The 22,158-nt window shown below is 48.6% G+C and overlaps 1 protein-coding gene across 1 annotated transcript in view; it reads right to left on the bottom strand.

The window, feature by feature from the left end:
- OLFM2 (olfactomedin 2) overlaps positions 1 to 9,917 on the bottom strand; it is a 47,511-nt gene extending 37,594 nt beyond the window's left edge. The window contains exon 1 of the mRNA XM_060092295.1: positions 9,783 to 9,917. Within this exon, the coding sequence (XP_059948278.1) occupies positions 9,783 to 9,917 (135 nt within the window). The remainder of the gene's footprint in view (positions 1 to 9,782) is intronic.
- Between the last annotated feature and the right edge of the window lie 12,241 nt (positions 9,918 to 22,158).

Genomic DNA, 22,158 nt, shown 5'->3' with positions numbered 1-22,158 from the left:
AGACCTTCACTGCATGGCATAGGAGCCATCCTGTGCCCTGTGCCTTGCCATGTGCCACATCCTCTGTTGGGGTCCTCATGCTCAGGCATTCCCCACATGAGAGACACGCTCTGACCTGCTCCAACATGTCCCGTGTGCTCAGATATGCCTGGTGGCCATCGGACTCTCCTTACACGAAGGGACATGTTTGCCATGAAGACATACCCCACCATGTTCAAACATGCCACAACACGCCCTGACATGCAGGGCAGGCTCTAACATATGCACACATGCCTTTGCATGCTCTGGGGGATGAGCAGGTCTCCAGCCTCTGCCTGAATCTACGCGCCTGAGGCCACCTTACCCTTCCGGATGGATTGATGGGGCAGCAAGGAGAAGGCTGTTATAAATTAAACATTGAGACACCATCTGAGCACCAGACTGCCATCCACTCATTGGCTGGTTTTCTCCCAGGAGGCTGCGGGACCTCAGGGTTGGGGAGAGGGCAGGGGAAGTGACTCGCTTACTTAATTAGTCCTAATTGAGATATCTTTGTAAATATCCCTTTATGGAAGGACACGATCCCATCATTTCCTGGGAATTTGCCATCTCTATTTGTCTCCAACCCCTGAGTATCGTGGAGATGACAACAAAAGAAAGAGCAGTCCGAAGGGCTGCTGGAGATTTAGCCGTGTTTCTGATAATGAAGGCAACACCGAGGGGCAGGCGAGGAGGCTCAGAGATACACAGAGATCCAGGCGGAGTGGCAGCCAGACAGACAGGGAGATACAGGCAGGGAGAGATGGGGAAACTGAAATACAGGGCAGGAGGTGTCACAACAAGAAACACAGAGTCTGAGGGACACAGGCAGAGTCAGAGATGCAGGCTCTGAAATACAGGCAGAGGGAGAGACAGCCAGAGACAGGCAGAGAAGCTTCACACCAGGGAGGACCAGAAGTGGGGACAGATGGACCAGGCGTGGGCCGACAGACCTCCCTCTGCCTTTTCCTGCCTCACCCAGTCTCCCCATCTTCTGGGCAAACTACCTGCTGCAGCAGCAGCAACAATCAAGCCTGATTCCTCTTTGGCCCTTGCAACCCTCCCCTTCTCTCATCCTCCCCCACTCACTCCTGCAATCATCTCCCTTGTTCAAAATGAGCTTCTGCAGCTGCAGCCCAGACAGCTGTTCCATCTTGGAGCCAGCGCTGAGGCCTGGTGGCTGGGTCCTAGAGGGATGCCCTCCTGGGCATCAGAGGGAAATGGGAATGGGGGGTGGAGGGCACAGGGTCACCTAGAGCTTGGGCACCCACCCACCCTTTACCCCGGGCTGAAATCAAAGCTTGGCCCCCATTCCCAGCATCTCCAGGGGGTACAAACGTCTCCTCCCTTGTCCCCCCAGGGCCTTCAAGGGCTGATGCTTGTCTGGCTCATCCTGTCCCACTCACTGAATCCTGCCCAACACCCAACATACGTTCTGGCCCTGTCCTGTCTCAGGAGCCCTCTTAGGTCTGAGAATTGAGTCTCTCCCCCACTCCCTGTCAGGGTCCTGGACTGTGATACAGTAACTACGGTGATATGGTAACAGAATCCTAGAGAGACAGAAACAGAATCCTGACAGACAGACATAGACTGAGAGACAGAGATGGGAGAGATATAGTGACAGAGACACAAAGAGGCAGAGATGGCAGAACCAGAGGCAAAAGAGACACATAGAGATAGAGACACACAGAACGGATGAAACAGACTTAGAGACAGAGATAGAGACAAGACAGACATGGAGAGAAAACAGAGAGCAGGACAGAGACAAAGAAACGCAGACATGAGACCCAGGCAGACAGAGATAACAATCAATATTCACTCAACAAACATTTATTGAAAGTCTATCATATGTTGTAGATACATAGTGAAGACAGAGAGGAATAAAGACAACTAATGAGACAGAGATATGTGAGAGAGAGACACACACACACAGAGACAGACTCAAAATACAAAGTTTAAAAATAGAGAAGCATCAAGGCTAAGACAGAGAGAGACAAGGACTGAGAACCAGCTTGGTCCCTCAGATCTCCCAGTGGCAACTTCTTCACTCCCACACACAAACACACCCAACCCCACATCAAACTCTCTCAAAGCGCCTGAGCCTCCCCCAGAAGCCTGCTTTTTCCTCGCCCAGCTTTGCGGTTGCTCCTCTCTGGAGCTTCACAAAGAGGCGTCAGCCGCCCAGGGCAGGAGGTGAGAAGGATGCTGGGGGCATGAAGACACCAAGAGGCAGAAACCAGAGCTTCCCTCTGGAAGAGGAGGAAGCCAGTATTAACTACACTCAAGCAGCCCCAAAGCCCAGACCACCCTCCCTTGGTAGCTGTCCATGGTGCTGTTGTTGGTGCCGACTGTATGGGCAAAGGCAGTATCTCAAGCCATTTTTATCTGTTGCATCAAGCTTGGGGTCTAGCGTGGTAGTCAGGTATCTGCCTATCTCGCCAGATCCTCAGACACACCACCTGCCATCCCATCCCAACACCTTTACACACCCTGTTCTCTTGGCCTCTCTCCCTCCACGTTACCAGCTCTGTCTTTGCCCAACTCTTACTCATCCTTCATGTCTCAGGGCAAACATCACCTCCTCAGGGAAGCCTTCCTTGATCAACCCTTCCCAGCTTTCTGCCCTCACGGCCACCACCAATCTTTAATTATATAGCCATTTGCACAATTCCAAGTTCACTGTGTCTCCCTATGAAGCTTTGTGAGGAAAGAGATCAAGTCTCTCTTATTCACTGCTGTATCCCCAGCCCCCAAAACAGGACTTGGCACACAGAGGAGCTCAGTGATTACTAGTCAGGGATGACTCTGCTCTCTGGCGGCAAGATCACTCCATACCTTTATGTGAGAAAGTGGCAATGTGCACATTTGTTGGACATCCATTCAAAGAAGGGTTGAGAAACAAAGACACGAGAAAGAAAACTATAAGAAACAGACACTTCTGAGCCATGGGAGAAGACTAAGTGGTCACAGAAATACTTATCAAGGCTCAGAAGTTTCACCAGCAAGACAAAGGGGCAGTGGTCTCATGGGGCAGAACTGAGACCATTCAGGAAATACCTATGGCCCCAAATGAGAAAATCCCAGTAATAAAAAAGAGGGACAAAGTTTTCACTCAGATGGCACTTCCGTCCTGTTGGTGGTAAACAAACAATTACCAAGATGATTTCAGATCGTTATGAGTACTGAGAAGATAATAGAACAGGTTCAAATAATAAAGTGGGGACACTGTAGCTGGGGTGGTCAGGGGAGCTCTCTCTGAGCAGGTGATGTTTGAGCTGGAACAGGAGTGGTGAGAAGGAGCTGGCTAGAGAAAGGACTGGAGGAAGGGTGTTCCCAGAGGATGGGAACAAGTGAAAAGTTCCAGAGGCAGGAACAAGAAAAGCAGCAAGGGATAGAAGAGTGATCCAAGACCTGAGACTCAGGCAGGGGTCTAGTGATAATAATAATAGCGAACCTTATAGGCACCTTCCACGTGCCAGGCACATGGCTGAACACAATGCTATATGGTACAATCTACTATTATCCTCATTTTATGGATGAAGAAACTGAGGCTTACCAAGTTGGGCCAGGGTAAGGAGTTTAGATCTGGTGCAAGTGAGACAGGAAAATGTTAAAATGAGATAAATTTCATACTCACAATCTAGAAGGATTTTCTAACAAAATCAGGTATTTTGAAAAATGCAACTGACAGCCTCATATTCCTTTCCTGCTCCAAACCCCTCCAAGTCTCCCATCCTTTGACACTCAGAATGAAGTACAGACACCTCAGTCCAAATCCCTTTGTGACATGGACCCCTCTGGCCACTCAGGCCACTTCCACAGTCTTCCCAACCTGGCACATTGTCTTCAGCAACTCTGAACAGCTTGCAGTGTCCCTGTCCTCAACAGGATGTTCCTCACTTCTGAGCCTTTGTCCATGCTATTTTTTCTGTCTGGAATGCCCTTGCTCTGTTTTTACTTGGCCAGTTCCTTCTCCACTTTAAGACTTAGTTGGACATCACCACCTCCAAGAAACCTCCATTGCAACCTGGCTGATTTCAGTGCCCCTCTTCTGTGCCCCAACAGCACTCCAGAAATATCTCTGTCTCTACACATACCATGTCGTGTCACAAGTACTGTTGATGAGACAGCGATCTGATTGAAGTCGGGGCATTATTCATCTCTATATTCCATAGTCTAGGACCCTTCCCAGTACAAAGTACGCGCTCAATAAATATTTCCTGACATATTGAGGTGTTTGAGCAAAAGCCATAAGTCCACAGTTAGGAACAGGTGAATAGGCAGGTGTGGGTCAAATCTACAATACACCTACTTTTCTCTACTCCCTTGGTCCCTACCCTGGTCCAGCCCCCATCATCACTCACCTGGACCAGTGCTGTGGCCTCCTCCCCGGTCTCCCAGCTCCCACCCTCACCTCCTACAGTCTGTCCCCCCCACAGGGGCCAGAGAAAAACTGTGAACACCTGAGTTAAGTCCCATCCCTCCTTTGCTTAGCACCCTCCCTGGCATCCCATTTATTCACTTAACAAGTATTTATTGAACACCAACTATGTGCTAGACCCAGTGCCAGGCACTGGGACTATAACTGTCAACAAAAATGGATTTTTAAAAAAATCTCTGCCCTCATGGAGCTGACATTACAGCGGGGAGAATCAGACAACAAAATAAATGTCAACTACACCGTGAATGTTAGAAGGTTAAAAGTGCATGTTGGGGCTTCCCTGGTGGCGCAGTGGTTGAGAGTCCGCCTGCCAATACAGGGGACACGGGTTCGTGCCCCGGTCCGGGAATATCCCACATGCCACGGAGCGGCTGGGCCTGTGAGCCATGGCCGCTGAGCCTGCGTGTCCGGAGCCTGTGCTCCGCGACGGGAGAGGCCACAACAGTGAGAGGCCCGCGTACCGCAAAAAAAAAAAAGTTCCTGTTGAAAAAGAAAGCGTGAAATGAGGAGAGGGAATGCATGAGAAGTTGCAAGTTAAATCTAAAATCCTTGCAAGTCCCTCTCCCCGGAACATGATGTGGCTCCCACCACCTCCCTGCCCTCACCTCTTCTCACTTTCCCCCCTCACTCAATCTGCTTCAGCCACACTGGTTTCCTCACTGACTCTCCAAAAATTCAGGCATATTCCCACCTCAGGGCCTTTGCACTTGCTGTTCCCTCTGCTTACTTCCTTCAGATCTCTGCTTAAATGTCACCTACTCAATCTAAAATAGTCCCCCCCAGCACTCTCCACTCCCCTTATATTGCTCTATGCTTCTTCATAGCACATGTATCACCAAGTATTATAAATTTATCTGTATACTTATTTATTTCTCCCCTACCCTGCCCTAGAATGTCAGTTCCACAAGGACAAGGATTTCTGTCTGTTTTGTTCACTGTCATATCCCTGGCACTTAGAATAGCGCCTGGCACATAGTAGGTGCTCAATAAATATTTGTTGAATAAATGAATGAGTGAATGAGTGGAGATACCCTCCAAGAGAATTCTCATTGTAGAATAAGAGGAAGAGGGATCAGTAGTGTACTTAGGGTTGTTCATAAATATTTGGCCACTCCTCTCTGTCCAGGTCATAGTAGGACCACACTTCTCACCCTCTTTGAGGTTAAGCATGCCATGTGACTTGTGTTGGCCAATGAAATGTGAGCAGAAGTAACGTGTCACTTCTAGGGAAGAGCTTTAGGAGCCAGTGGGGGCTACGCTGTACCTTCCTTTCCCTGCTTCAATGGTCAAGTCATCATAGAGCCTCCATCATTCCAGGTCCATGACGACCATGGACAGAGCTCTCCAGCCAACATGGATACATAGTTCAAGCACCAAATAAACCTGTGCAGTATTAAACCACCGAGATATGAGGCCACTTGTTATGGCAGTGTTACCTTGCCTCTCTTGACTGATACTGAGTATTAGGGTCCTTCGCCCCTGCACAGAAAACTGTCAAGAAAACACATAGATTCTGAACTTTGGTTCTTACTGGGAAGTCCTCAGAGAGCCTCTTGCTGATAGCTGCTCAGACCCTCCCTGTTCCTCCCATGAGGAAAAGGGTCCTCCCCAAACAGAATATCCCTCCTCCATCTCCCCTTCCTTCCCTCCATCCCTCAAGGAGGAGGGGATGGACAAGGGCATAACATACAGGATGCAGGTAACTCACTTCAGGCCCTGTAATGACGGCAGCTGCTGGCAACGGCGCTGACAATTCTTAGTCTGGTTCTGAATTTATGACCCCCAGGTGAGAAGCCATTCCACTGAAGGCTCCCATCCCACAGGGATGGTTTATGGCTGGGAGTTGGCCAAAGGTAGTAGCAGTGGCAGCTTCTCCCTCCCCGTGCCCCTTTCAGAGATGATCTGTAACACCATCTCTCAGAATCTCTTAGAATGCCAAACTGTTTCTCTGCATCCGACAGGGGAGGGGAAACCAGAGACAAGAATGGCCTGAGGGTCTGGGCTCACAGGGGTCGTTTTTAAGTCAAGACCAGCATCCAACTGTCTGCCTCATGACAGGGAATTCTCACTACCTGGGCTCCGGAACCCCTCAGCTTACCCACGTTGGTCCTCTGTAGCTTCGCACAACTCCTTACTGAGCATCTACTCTGTGCCTCCTTACTTCGATTTGTTCTCCCCAATCCTTAGGAAGGTGCATTATTGATTTAGACACTTGACAAATATTTATTCCGTACCTATTATGTGCTTGGCTACAACGTCAAACAGAGCAAACTCTCCTTACTGAACACCTACTATGCACCCAGCCATCTTTCCATTTGAAGATGGAATCCTTATGAAGATGTGATTGTTGATTCAGCCACTTGACAAATATTTATTGTAGGCCTACTCTGCATCAGGGCTTAGGGTTCAATAGTGAGTAAAACACAGATGTTCTCATGGATCCTATGGCTTAATGGGGACTCTAAACTCCCCTTGACTAATGAGGATATTGGAGTTTAGAGAAATTAAGTAATTTCCCCAAGGTCCTACCACTAGTAAATTGCAGGACCAGAATTCAAACCCAGATTCATCTGACTCAGAGTCCTGTCACTAACTGAGCATTTACTATGTCAGGCACTGAGCTGGGATTTTCAAGCATATACACACTTGACATAGAGGAGGTACTCAATTATTTTGTTGAATAAACAAAATGGGTGGATGGATAGAGAAATGGATGGATGGAAGGATGGATGCGTGGAAGAATCGATGGAGAGACAGATGATGGATAATGGGTGGATGGAAAGATAGATGGGTGGAGAGATGGATGGAGAGATGGATGGAAGGATGAAGAGATGGATGGATGGGTAAATGGATGGATAGGTGAGTGGACGGATGGATGGGTGGATGAAAGGATGAGTGTAAAGATGGATGGATAGAGAGCTAGATGGAAGGATGGATGGATGAAGGGCTGGATGGTAGACCTCTTACCCACAACAGTTCTGTGAGGTAGGAATTATCATTCTCATTTCATAGATGGGAAACCGCACCTCAGAACGGTGATGTCACTGGGCCAGAGTGCAAGTCGTGGAGCAAGTTAAGGGAAAGTCTGGATTTCAACCTATGTCTATCAGACTCCCAAGGCACTTTCCTGAGCACCCTCATGTCACAATCCCCTCCCAGGTCCTACCCTGAGTTACTTGGCATCTCACTCCATAGAGCTCTTCTGGCAAGGCTTAGTGAGACTGAGGGATGGGGTGGGGATCAGGAATGGGAGAACTATTAGCTTTCAGCAGGTGACTTCATGGAAGCATTGAATCAAGGTCCTGTTAGCTACAGATGGGCTAGAGTGAAGACCAGGTCAGTTTGGGTACACACACACACTCACACTTACAGAAAATCATGAAACACACAGGAATCCACCCACATGCATACAAACTAGGCACACACACCATTCATAGACCATTTACAGATACACACTTGAACACATATGCACACACTTCTATAAACATACATGTCCACATTTATATGCACAAAACATGTACTTGTACATATTTGCAAAGACACATATACACACACAAAATCATAACTCAGAGACATGCTCTTATACACTATGTACACGTTCCCCAGACATACGTGCTCTCATTTACCCATATGCTGTACATAATACATGAACACATTTACACTGACTCAAACTTTTTAGATGGTAGGGGAGGGGAATTTGGTTTCTGATTTCAATGAGACACCATCTCTCTCCCCCCTCAGAAGGCAATAGCAAGAAGTCTGTCTCAGACTCATGTATATAAACTTATATGCACACATGAAATTACATACATGCAAACCCATAGTCGGGGACATACAACTGCAGACACATCCACACCCAGATACAGTGAGTACTCAGGGACACACCCACACTCATTCTGGGATGCACCCTCATATACAGGGAGACACACTTGTGCCCTCATGCTAGCAAAGCACATAAACTTTCTCACACCCTCCACTCACACACACACCCATACACACACCATGCATAGATAGATACACCAGGACATATTCAAATATCGCTTGATGTGACAGACACACAGATAAACGCTGTTTCACACATTGGCTTCAATTCTGAGGATTTAAACTGCAAGCCCTCACCTGGGCCTAGCCCAGTGACAATTCCCTCCAGGAGCTGGACAAAGTCTGAGCAGGGCACCCCCCTCTCCACTTGCCCACAACCCTTGGGAGCAAAGACCTCTTATCTTTCAGTGTGGTGGCAGTTGGAGGCTAAACAGGGGGGCTGATGAAGTTGGCGGAACATCAAGCAAGAGAGGGAGCCCCCATGAATCCCATTCCAGGTCGAAACCAGATTGAAGGGGGTAAGGAATGGGAGGGAAGGGGCATATCTGGAGGAGGCTGAGGGAAGTTTGCAGTGGAGGATGTCTCCTCCCCTCTCCCCAGGACCCCAGGACCACCATTATTAACCCCGAGGGAGTGCCCCCCAACACACACATCCTGCCCCCCCTCACCCCCCAGGCAAACTCTGTGGCTTGGGAAGCTGGTGATAGAAGAGGATAGTATCGATGGGACGGGGGAGGGAGCAATCCTGCAGTTTCTGGGGGCAGCATGAGCGGGCCTCCTACGGAGGGTCAGTTATGGGAATATTCAGCACGTGGTGAGGCAGGTAATGAGGAGGGAGATGCAGGGGGTGGGGTGTTGTGCAGGGGAGAGAAAAGGAGAGACAGACGAAAAAAAGAGTCGGAGACAGCGCGACAGAGACAGCGCGACAGAGAGGAAAATAGAGAAGCAAACCAGAGGAAAAAGAACAGAGTGAGACAGAGAGAGACAGAAAGAGAGAGACATAGAGACAGAGACAGAGAGAGAAGAGAGGGAGAGAGAGACAGACAGACAGACAAGGGGCTACTCAGAGACACCGAGACACAAACAGGGAGAGATGCTGAAGGTGGAGATCCTCGGAGACCTGGAGACTTCCCTATTCGGAGGCAGGGTTACAACCAGCCGCCCGAATCTACCCTCCAGCTCGGCCCACTCAGCCCGGACCAGGCTGAATTCCGCAGCTCTTCCGCCTGCGCCCCGGGGCCAGAGCGAGCCTAGTACATTGTTGCCGCTCGGACACTGCACACTAATAATAAGAGATAATAATAATAACAATAATGAAGGGCGCGGAGGTGGCTGCGGGTCCTAGGGCTCCTCCGCCTCCGCGTCCAGCCCCCAGCCCCGGGAGGGCGCTCCCTGGCCGGGCGCGCCGGGAAGCTGGGGGGCGGGGGCCCCCGGGGGCTGCTGCGGCGGCGGCGCGAGCACCACGCCCCCCGGGAGCGCCCCCTGCGCAGCGGCCACTCACGATTTTCTCGGAGGCTCCCGCGCGGGACACGGTGCCGTTGAGCCCCACGAGCGAGGGCAGCGTCTGCGACATCCAGTTGGTGACCATGGCCATGGTGCTCAGCACGGCCCCGATCTTGAGCAGCGGCACCGACATCGCGCCCCCGCCTCATGCCCCGCGGCCGCCCGCCGCGCGTCCCTTCTCCGGCCCGCCGCCTGGTGCTCGGTCCCTTGCCACCCAGCCGCCCAGGGGGCGCGAGCGCGAGTTGGGGGACCGGGGCCGGGGCCGGCCAGGGGGGCTCGGGGACGCGGGCTGCGGCTCGGCGCGCCCGGCGGGCTCCGCTTATAAAGCGCCGCCTCGGCCCCCCCCCACCCCCTCCCGCGCCTCCCACAGCCTCCGCGCCGGGCACTTCCAGCCGCTGTGACGTCACGGCTCCGGCCCGGAGCCCGGCGGGGGGCGGGCGGCGCCCCGGCTGTCCCCACTCCTCTCCCCCGGCCTTGCAACCCTCTCTGTCCGGGATCGCCCCACCCCGCAAGGGGCCCCCTCCGGCGGCATTCCCCACCTGCGCCCCCACCCCCGCCGCGGCATTCCCAGCCCCGCCCCCAGCGGTGTTCCCGCCCCTGCCCCCCGAAGCGAGGTATTCCCGGGCCACCCTCCGCTCACAGCCCCTTTCAGAGCCCCGGGCGCTCGGCCTGCGTTTAAATGGGCAGCCGCCCCACCCCGTGCACCCAAAGCTGGCAGGGGGCCGGAGTCGCAAGTCCCCACCCACCTACTGTTAGGACACCGACCCCGGCTCACTAAAACCCGGGAGAGCAGGTATGGGGGGGGGGGGCTCCAGTGCGCTCCCTTGAATCGGGTGGCCAAGGGTTTCCTTTTCCTTGGGGAAGGGGCTTCCCTGGTACCATGACCACTTTGGGGACCGCTTGGTTGTTTCCGAACGAGGGAAGCGCAGAGTGGCAGGTCCGAAAGCAACAGGCGATAACTGGGATGGGGAGTGGGGTCACTTCTGCAGCAGGAGGACCCCCATGACTCCAGGGGGCGGCATTACAACCCCGGACGGCCGAGACGGGAGCTAGCCTTTTGCCGGCAAGTCCCAGCTGGGTCTCCACTCACAACTTGGACTTGGGGTGGAGGCGGGGAACTGATACTTCGGACCTTCCTCCAGACCCCAGGGACCAGCTCCGGGGCCCGCCCCTTCGAAGGAAGGGGGAGTGCAGTGCCCCCAGCTTTGCACCCACGCACCAGCCGGCGGCGGGGGAGAGCCCGGCTGGTTTCATTTCCTCTGTTTTCCCTGCACTCACGCCCCCTCGTGGCGTCCCCGCATCACCTCGCGCGGCCGCCGCGGCCGCCGCAGTCGCCCTCAGTTCGCGGCCGCCGCCGCCATATAGAGGCGGCGATGACTCAGGCCTTTCCCTGGGCCGTGGCAGCTCACCGAGGGCTCGTCTCGGGAGAAGCGCTGAACATGGGGGTAGGGATGGTAGGGGTCTTGAACTATCCTTTTTTTTTTAGCTTAACAGCAGGGAGAGGCAGGTTCTGCCCCTATGTGACCTCCAGCAATGACCTCTCTCTGCCTCAGTTTCCTCATCTGCAAAGTGGGTGGTTGTAAGGACCCATGGACCTAATACGTGTAAATGGCTCCTGTGTCCTGAGAATCAAGTCAAAGCTTTATTGAACATCTACTATGTCCCAAGCACCGTAAACAACAGATTAAAAAAATGCCTGCCTGGGACTTCCCTGGTGGCACAGTGGTTGGGAATCTGCCTGCCAATGCAGGGGACACAGGTTGGGGCTCTGGTCCGCGAGGATCCCACATGCCGTGGAGCAACTAAGCCCCAGCGTGGCAGCTACTGAGCCCGTGCTCTGGAGCCAGCGAGCCACAATTGCTGAGTCCCTGCACCAGAACTACTGAAGCCCACGTGCCTAGAGCCCATGCTCCACAATGAGAGGCCACCTCAATGAGAAGTCGGTGCACCACAACGAAGAGTAGCCCCTGCTTGCCGCAACTAGAGAAAGCCTGCACACAACAAAGACCCAGTGCAGCCAAAAATTAATGAATGAATGAATGAATTATTTTAAAAAGTGCCTGCCTATGTGGAGATGAACATTCTATGGGATAAGACAGACAACAAATGGGGGTGGGGTGGGGAGTAAAATACCTAGGGTATCGGGAGGAAGGGGCATATGGACTAGGTAGGGGAGTAAAACTTTAATCGAGGTGGTTGGGGAATGTGACATTTGAGCAGAGACCTGAATAAGCTGAGGGAGGGAGCCATTTGGATATCTGAAGGAAGAGTTCCAGGCACCAAGAACAGCAAGTGCAAAGGCCCTGGGGTAGGAGAATAAGTGTTCAAGGAACAGGAACGAGGCCCCTGTGGTTGCAGCAGAGTGAGCTGGAGCAGACTGGGGAGAGTTGATGCTTGTAAAGCACTTTGCCCGGTGTCTGGAACATGGTGTTTCACAAATAGTAGCTGACATTGTAATTATTTGCAGCTGATAATGAGCTTTAAAAAATGAGATATCTCGGGGCTTCCCTGGTGGCGCAGTGGTTGAGAGTCCGCCTGCCAATGCAGGGGACGCGGGTTCGTGCTCCGGTCTGGGAAGATCCCGCGTGCCGCGGAGCGGCTGGGCCCGTGAGCCATGGCCGCTGAGCCTGCACGTCCAGAGCCTGTGCTCCGCAACGGGAGAGGCCACAACAGTGAGACGCCCACGTACCGCAGGAAAAAAAAAAAAAAGAGATATCTCCTTGCCTCCTTGTACAACAGCTTGCATTTATGAGTGCTGAACACTTTGCAAACACACTTGCTGAGTACTGGATGCAACCTCCCATGAACAGTACAGCAACTTCCCTATTTACAAGAGAGGAAACTAGGTTCAGAGAGGACAGGGGACCAGCTCAAGGTGACCCAGCACATAAATGGGAGCCCAGGATTTGGACCTAGGTGGGTCTGATTTCAGACCCCAAAACCACTGGGCTCCAAGCCCTCCCTGTCTAGATAATCTGGAACCCAGTGATACTCTCTCACTCTCTCACCGCTGGTGATGTAGGAAACTGCCCTGCCTCCTCCCAGCCAAACTCCTCCAAGGAGTGGTCTACACTCACATCTGCACTTGCTGTCTCTGCTTCCTTACCTCCCACCTCCTGTATGCTTCCAAAACTCCTCTCACTAACGGCACCAGTGACCTTATGATTTGCTGGTCCCACAGCCTCACACAAGCCCTCATTTAGTCACTCTCACAGGTAAGTCTTCATGAATCACTCCCTCCTTCTTGAAAGTCATTTGTCCCTTGACTTCAAGGCTGCACTATCACTGTCTCCTGCCTTCTCCCTAAATGTCTCCCACGGCTTTGTCCTAGGTCCTTAGCCACTGTCATTCTGTATACTGTGCCTGAACCATCCATCACCCTCACATGTAGGGTTTTGGTTCCATTTGGCACACTCCCACCTCAGGACCTTTGCACTTGCTGTCTGCTCTACCCAGAGCACTATTACCACAGATACACATGTGGATTGTTCCTTTACTTCATTTATATTTCTGCGCTATCACTGTGCAAGTCAGAGCAATGCCCTACCCTTCTCCAGAAAACTACATTTCCCAGGTTCCCTGGCACACTGGCTTCCTATTAGTCTCACCCAATGAGAGGCACTGGAGGGAGACTGGAGGGTGGGGAGGAAGGGAGAGGCCAGGGTATTTCTTCTCTCTCTTTCTGCTTAGGGTGGGGGTGTGTATTCTGACAGTGGCTATACCTACTCCATGATCCCATGATCCCAGCTCCCACACAAGAAACTTTTCTTCATCACACCACCCTTTTGTCATGTCCCTCCAGTAGCTTTGTGCTGTGGTTTATTCCTGATCATCCCATCAGTCGGGCTTCTCAACTCTTCCATCTCACACTTAACCAATTCTCTATATTAAATTTCCTCTCTTTGAAACACCTAGACTGGTTTGTTTCCCTGATTGGACTCTGAGCGATCTGGCTACTGTATCCTGAAAGACATCCCCTGGCCACCTCATCTACAATAGCAACCCCTCTGCACCGCCCCCTACTCTGCTCTATTTTTTTGAAGAACATTTATCACCATGTGACATTATATTGTACTTTTATTTGTTTATGGTTTGTCTCCTCCACTAGACTTTCAGCTCCACAAGGGCTCCTACATGTCTGTGTTTTTTACAGCCTCATCCCTAGGGCTTAGCACAGTGACTGGCACATAGTAGGTGCTCAAGAAATTGTTTATTGACTGACTAAATGAATCTACAGCTGAGGCTCCCAAAAGCATTTCTGCAGCCCAGATCTCCATCTAGAGCTCAAACCCCTATGCCCATCTGCTTCTTGGACATCTCCGCTTGTGTGTTTCACAGGACTAATAGCACATGACACCCACCAGAACAACCTCAATCAAAAAGATAGGCAGTACCAAGTGTCGGTGATGAAGTGGAGAAACTTAAACCGCTTTCTAGTGGGAACATAAAATGCTGCAACTACTTTAAGAAACAATTTAGCAGTTTCTTAAAATGTTAAACAGAAATTTACCATCAGACCCAACAATTCCATCCACCCAAGAGAAATGAAAGCATATGTCCATGGAAAGACTTGCATGTGAATATTCATAACAGCATTGTTCCTAATGAATGAAACAATTCAAATGCTCATCAACTGGTGAATGGATAAACAAACTGTGGTACATGTATACAATGGAATGTCATTCAACAATAAAAAGGAACGAACTACTGATACATGCTACAGCATGGATGAACCTCAAAAATATTTTACTAAGTGAAAGAAGCCAGACACAAAAGGCCACATTCTGTATGATTAGTTTACACAAAATGTCCAGAGAAAGCAAATATACAGTGACAGAAATTAGATTAGTGATTGCCTGGAACTGGGGATGGGGTGGGGATGGCATGAGGGATCTTTTGCGGGTGATGGAAATGTTCTAAAACTGGATTGGGGTGACATTTGTACAACTCTGCAAATTTACTAAAAGTCATTGAGTAGCACATTTAAACAGGTGGATTTAATGGTATATAAATTATATCTCAATAAAACTGTTTAAAAGGGGGAATATCCCTAAACTTTCCCTGCAAGTTCCCTCCCCCCAGGAGCCCTGCACTGACCTGAGAATGAGTCCTTCCTTAAATTTTGCACCCTAGATTTCTTGCTTGCCTCACCCTGGTCCTGGCCCAAATGTACCCACAGTTAGAAACTACAGATAGTGCCCCTCTCACCTTCTTTCTCTTTCCCTACTCCTCCATTCAAATTATCACCAATGCCAGCTGAAATTGATGTAGAAATATCTCCAGAAAGAATCCCTTTCTCACTGTCACCATTTGATACTCTAAATATTGTGTTGGGGAGTGTTACAGATTGAATGCCTGTATCCCCCCGAAATTCATATGTTGAAAGCTAATCCCCAATGTGATAGTATTTGGAAATGAAGCCTCTGGGAGGTGATTAGTTCAAGAGGGTGGAGCCCTCATGTATAGGATTAGTGCCCTTATACAGAGATCCCAGAGAGCTCCCTCTCCCTTCCATCATATGAGAACACAGTGAGAAGACACCAAGAAACTGGTCCTCACCAGACACCAAACCTGACAGCAATTTCACTTTGATCCTGGACTTCCCTAACTCCAGAACTGTGAGAAATAGATTTCTGTTGTTTATAAGCCACCTGGTCTATGGTATTCTATTATAGCAACCTGAACACACTAAGGCCAGGTGCCATGAAAAGAAATCTTTTTTCCCTGAACTGAAAATTACCAGGAGGAAAAAAGTTCATAACTCTCAGAAACAATAACAATAATTGCTAAGGTTTACTGAGTACTTATCATGAGCTCAGCACCATCTGCAACAATGTACATGTAATAACTCATTTAACCCTCAGAATACCACTGCGAAGTAGATAGGGTTAAATTCCAATTTTTTTAATGAGGAAATAGTGGCACAGAGATGCTAAGAAACTTTTCCCAGCCCCCAGGAATCTATCCCAGACAGTCAGGCTCCAGAGTCTGGAGCCTGTTCCTGGGTCATTTGGCCCTATTCAAAGGGAAAGAATAAATGTTGATCCCTACTTCAAGCCACATACAAAAATCAATTCCATGTAGATTTAATCTAAATGTGAGAGATAATAAATCTTTTAGAAGTAAATATAGAAGAATATCTTCATTACTCTGGGGTAGGCAAAGATTTCTAAAACAGGACACTAACAAGCACTAACCCTGAAGGAAAAACAGTTATTATTTAAACTACATTCAAATTAAGAAATTCTATTTATCAAAGACATCACTAAGAGAATGAAAAGACAAGCTACATAGTAGGAGAAGATATTTGCAATCCAATATCCAACAAACAACTGATATCCTAATTTTTAATTTATGTAAAAGAGAGAGAAACACAGATAAAAAATTTGGATGTATAAAAACACATATTCTTACAAATTAATAAGAAAAAGGCAGACAACCTAATAGAGAAATGGGCAAAAGACTTGAGCAGGCATTTCACAAAAGGGGATACTCAAGTGGTCAATAAGCATGTGAAAAGGTATTTAAATATTATTAGTCATCAGGAAATGTAAATTAAATACAAAATGTGATACCACTAAACACTCATCAGAATGTCTAAAGTGAAACAGAAAGACAACACCAAGTGTTGGTGATGATGTAGAGCAACTCGAATGCCCAGACACTGCTAGTGGGAGAGTAAATTGGTAAACTCTTTGAAGAGTCTTTGGAACTTTCGAAGACTGTTCAGTAGTTATCTCCTAAAGTTCAATATATTCCTCCCCTATGCCTCAGCAATTCTACTCCTCGGTATATACACTTGAGTCTCACTATTTGTGGGTTCCATATTGTCAAACTCGCCTACTCACTACAATTTATTTGTAACCCCCAAATCAATCCTCATGGGACTTTTGTGGTGATTCACGGACATTCACAGGGTAGCAAAAAATTGAGTCACGGACACACAGGCTCCCAATGGAGATCCACCACAGCCATGCTCTGGCCTTCTTGTTTTAGCTCTCATAACTGTAATCAAGTGTCTTTTTCACAGTCTACTTAGTGCCAAAATTTTCACATTCTCGTGCTTTTTGTTGGTGATCTCGCTATTTAAAGTGGCCCCATGCACAGCGCTAGGTTCTGTCTAGTGCTCTAGGCGCAAGAAGGTTGTAACGTGTCTTCCAGAGAAAATACAACTTGTCGATAAGCTTCACTCAAGCATGAGTTATAGTGCCTTTGGCAGTGAGTTTGATGCCAATGAATCAACAATGTATATGAAATAAGGTGTTTTTAAACGGAAACATTCATAAAAGGAGGTTGCATATTGTTTGGTCAACAAAAATGTCGTGACCAGAAGCTTGCAAGAATCTAACCCCACAATGATTCAGTATTCACTAATTCAGTATTCACTAATTTTTTATAGAACATAATTACTGCGAATAGAGAATCTACTGTACATATATACCAAACAGAAGTGTGAACAAGCATTCACTAAAGACCTGTGTCAGAGTGTTTATTTCAGCAGTTTGTCTCAGCCACAAACTTCACCAACCCAAATGTCAAGAAACAGTAGAATGGATATACCACATGCGATATATCCACAAAATGGAACACCATAAAGCAACAAAAACAAGGAATCAATCACAAAACAATAATACGGAGGAATCTTACAAACATTATGTAGAGCAAAAGAAGCTGGGCACCAAAAACTACATGCTTAATGACTTCATTAAGTTAAAAAGCAGGTCAAACCAGTGCATAGTGAGACATCAGCTTAGCTGTTACTCTTGAGGGGGCAGGTGGCAAGTAGAAGGAGGATGAGGGGGTTTCTGGATTCTTGCAAAGTTCTGTTTCTTGGCCTAGTACTGGTAACATTATGTCACTTCAAGACAATTTATCAAGCTGCACCTTTATGATTTGCCTACTTCTTTGTAGATATGTTTCATGTCAAGAAGGAAGTTTACTCAAAAATATGAATTAAGGTATCAAGTATAAAACATAAGGGTCATTTCTGTTAGATGTGCAGCAGGTAAAAATGCTAGAAGTTCCAGTAGAAAAGCTAGAAAACATAAACCAAGCAAAACTCACTGTCCTTTGTAAGAAGCCAAGTGGTCTCTGTCAACCAACTCTGCCATCTTTGGCTCCATGGTATTTCATTCACACAGAGGAAAGGCATGAATTTACGTCTGCACGTACACAGCTTTGCATCCCTTGGAACACAAATGGTGTTAATCTTCTAGCCTATGCCTGCTTTTAGTTTTTTGCTTGGTTACAGCAAATGTTTGGAAATGGTGTTGAATTCTCCCTGGAATTCTCTCTCTTCCCATCTCTGCTTTCCTGCCTGCCTCAGAATTCCAAGAGGAGATTCCAAAGGAGACAGTAATGCTGGCTGAGGACCTTGGACACCAGACAATGCGAGGTACAGTCCCCCTGTCCTCCCCCAAATATTAGTGCTTCTATGCCTCTGGCTGTCACCAATTTGCCTCAGGTCTTGTTAGCTCCTGAAATAATTCTGTCTTCACACCTTTACTGTCCCTACTCTAGTTTCAGTCAAAGGATCTGTCCCTCACACAAATCCAACCATGTCTCATTCCTGGCTTTAAAACCTTCTATTTAAACAACAAAAAAGCAAACATCCCAGTTTTGAAAAAGAACAAAGGACTTGACTAGACATTTCTCCAAAGAAGATATACAAATGGCCAATAAGCACATGAAAAGATGCTCAGCATCACTAAGTCTTAATAAAATGCAAATCAAAGCCACGATGAAGAACCACCTTACACCCTTTAGGATGAGCTAGGATCAAAAAGTCAAATACTGACAAGTGTTAGTGAGGATGTGGAGAAAATGGAACCCTTGTGCACTGTTGGTGGGAGTGGAAAACGGTCCAGCCACTATGGAAAATGGTATGCATATTCCTCAGAAAGTTAAACACATGATTATCATACAATCCAGAAGACCCACCTCTGGGTATACACCCAAGAGTTAGAAGCAAGGTCTTGAAGAGATATTAGCACAGTCATGCTCATAGCAGCATTATTCACAATAGCCAAAGGTTGAAGCAACCTAAATGTCTATTGAAGGATAAATGGATAAACAAAACGTGCTCCAACCATACAATGAAACTTCCTTTTATTCAGCCTTAAAAAGGAAGGAAATTCTGACACCTGCTACAACATGGATGAATCTAGAGGACATCATGCTCAGTGAAATAAGCCAAAAAGACAAACACTGCATGATTCCACCCATGTGAGGTCCCTAGAGGAGTCAAATTCATAGAGGCAGAAAGTAGGATGAAGATTGCCAGGGGCTGGGGGTAGAGGATGGGGAGTTGTTGTTTAGTGGGTAGAATTTCAGTTTCGCAAGATGAAAAGAGTTCTGGAGATGGATGGTGGTGATGCTTGCACCACAGTGCAAATGTACTTAATGCTACTGAATTGTACACTTAAAAATGGTTAAGATGGTAAATTTTATATTCTGTGTATTTTGCCACAATTTAAAAAACGCTTTTATTTAAACACACGCACACACACACACCCTTACTTGGCCCTGAGAACGTTCCACATTGGGCTGTGTCGCACCCCTCCACTTCCCCAGTACCTCGCTCGGTGTCATTCACATAGGAATTACTAGAGAAATTAAGACTAGAAAGAATCTGGTTCATCATATGCTCCCCATGTTTTTTTTTTTTGGTTTTTTTTTTTTGCGGTACGCGGGCCTCTCACTGTTGTGGCCTCTCCCGTTGCGGAGCACAGGCTCCAGACGCGCAGGCTCAGCGGCCATGGCTCACGGGCCCAGCTGCTCCGCGGCATGTGGGATCTTCCCAGACCGGGGCACGAACCCGTGTCCCCTGCATCGGCAGGCAGACTCTCAACCACTGTGCCACCCTGGAAGCTCTCCCCATGTATTTTTCTTGGGAACAACCAGGATCCTCTCAGCACCTAAAAGGTAAAAAGCTATCTGCCATTTCACTCAATGGCTTCAACCGACTTTGCCTCTTGGTTTCTTTCTTCTCATGCTGCGACTCCCTGTCTTCTCATCTGTTAAGCAGGGCTTAGATGCTAACAGGCACTGAGACCCTCTTGGGTTTCCTAGAAGCAACACAAGTCGGCTTCTGCACACAGACTTCATGGAACCTATTCTGACCCCTCTCTTTTCCTCTGGTTTCTCCTTGATTTGTGGCTGAGCTCTGGATGGATGAGGTTGTGAGACAGACCAGGCTTCCACTCTGGGAGTGAAGATATGTCCATGTTCTTGGACAAGAGTTCCTGAAAAATGGGAACAAAATCTCCTGCCCTTGTCACAACTCCCTTCTCCCCAGCACAGCCAGGCTCAACTTTACAGAAGTTAAATCTTCCATCCCAGTCCTTGAGAGCTCAAGCAGTCACCCAGCCTTGGTGTCCAGTATAAGGCTCAAAACACAGGAGGCTCACAATAAGGCTCAAGGCACAAAAGGCTCACAATGGATGCTTTCTAAATGAATACATGAATGCATGAATAAATGAAAATAGCAAGTTACTGCCTCCCAGGCACTGACACTGAATTCTGGGGACACAGAGTCATTGCCAACACCAACTGCTGGGATTATGAGAAATCCACACACGCCCACATGGTCAACCTGTATGGACACAGGGTCAGTGTGCCCACACACCCACAAACATGATTATGGCACACACATGTCCCTGTGTCCAGTTTGGCCAATGCCAAGTACACTGTCCCTAAACATACATACACACACACATGGACACTACAGACACACTCCTATAGGGCCAGAGTTACAGTGAGGTGAGCCATGCAAGAGCAGAGGTCGATCCTGCCTTTATTTAAATTTTGATATTTTGTTCATCATGGATTTTTTGCATTAATTTTGATTTTCTTAAAATATTGCATTAGGGCTTCCCTGGTGGCGCAGTGGTTGAGAGTCCGCCTGCTGATGCAGGGGACACGGGTTCGTGCCCCGGTCTGGGAAGATCCCACATGCCGCGGAGCAGCTGGGCCCGTGAGCCATGGCTGCTGAGCCTGCGCGTCCGGAGCCTGTGCACCGCAACGGGAGAGGCCACAACAGTGAGAGGCCCGCGTACCGCCAAAAAAAAAATTGCATTAAGATAGTATTTATCTTGGTCTCTGAGGCTTTTGGCACTCCCCTCAATCTTGCACCCAAGGCAAGTGCCTCGTTTGCTTCACACCCTGATCAGGACCCTGGCTGACACACATACCCAGGGGCATCTGCCCACACGTCTTCCCCAGAGTCACAGGGACACACACAGTCTCTGAACAAACCTCATTCTACCACTAGGTGTCGCCCCAGCTCCTTCATCTTCGGCTCAGCATCAACACCACCATTCCTTAGGAAGAAAATGTCCAGTTCACTTATTATCTGGGAGTCCTCAAGATTTCCTTTTACTTCCATCTACCTGGGACATTTACATTTTCTAAAGGCACCCTGGGGGAAACAGCATCTTAACCCCAAATAGTGGTGCCCTGCAATGGTGGAATTTTAGGCACAGATGGAGAAGATGGGTTTCCCTGATGCCTCTGATCCAGGAGCTGTGGTTGAGTTGAAATGGGTATGGGATAGCCCAAGGGGAGGGTTGTTCCCCCGACCCTCCCTTGGCACAAGAGTTCCACTGTTTGAGAAAGAAAGAGACTCTGTGGGAGGAGGAGGGGGATTCATCCATTCATTCAACAGATATTTGTTGAAAACCTACTATGTGCCAGGCTCTGCTGTAGGCACTGATGATACAACAGAGACCACTGGACCCTGATGAGCTGCCCCTCTAAGGGAAGACAGACAATAGGTGAAGAAACAAATCCTGGGAATGTAGTGACAAAGCCTATGAAGAAAAATAACACAGAGTAAGAGCTCAGAAAGTGGCAATGGGAGGTTATTTTTGATGGCCTCTCAGAGGAGGTGACATTTAAGCAGAAAGACAGGGAGGAAGTTGAGTAGCTACCTGGGGGGTCAGTGTCCCAGGCAGAGGAAATGTCAAGTGCAAAGGCCCTGAGGCACGCATTGTACACTGAGCTACTCCTCTTGTCCCATCCTGTGGGGACCCCAGGAAAGAGGTGACCCCAAACCCAGATAGTACCAAAGATGTAGCTAGATCTTTTTTTTTTTTTTTTTGTAAATTTATTTATTTTATTTATTTATTTTTGGCTGTGTTGGGTCTTCATTGCTAAGCATGGGCTTTCTCTAGTTGTGGCGAGCGGGGCCTACTCTTCGTTGCAGTGCACGGGTTTCTTATTGCGGTGGCTTCTCTTGTTGCGAAGCATGGGCGCTAGGCACGTAGGCTTCAGTAGTTGTGGCTCACGGGCTGCAGAGTGCAGGCTCAGTAGTTGTGGCACACAGGCTTAGTTGCTCCGTGGCATGTGGGATCTTCCTGGACCAGGGCTCGAAC

Source organism: Mesoplodon densirostris, chromosome 3 (genome assembly GCF_025265405.1).
Source record: "Mesoplodon densirostris isolate mMesDen1 chromosome 3, mMesDen1 primary haplotype, whole genome shotgun sequence".
In the NCBI taxonomy this organism is placed as follows: domain Eukaryota; kingdom Metazoa; phylum Chordata; class Mammalia; order Artiodactyla; family Ziphiidae; genus Mesoplodon; species Mesoplodon densirostris.
Note: the sequence above shows the minus strand (reverse complement) of the source record. Positions and strands in the feature narration are given on the sequence as shown.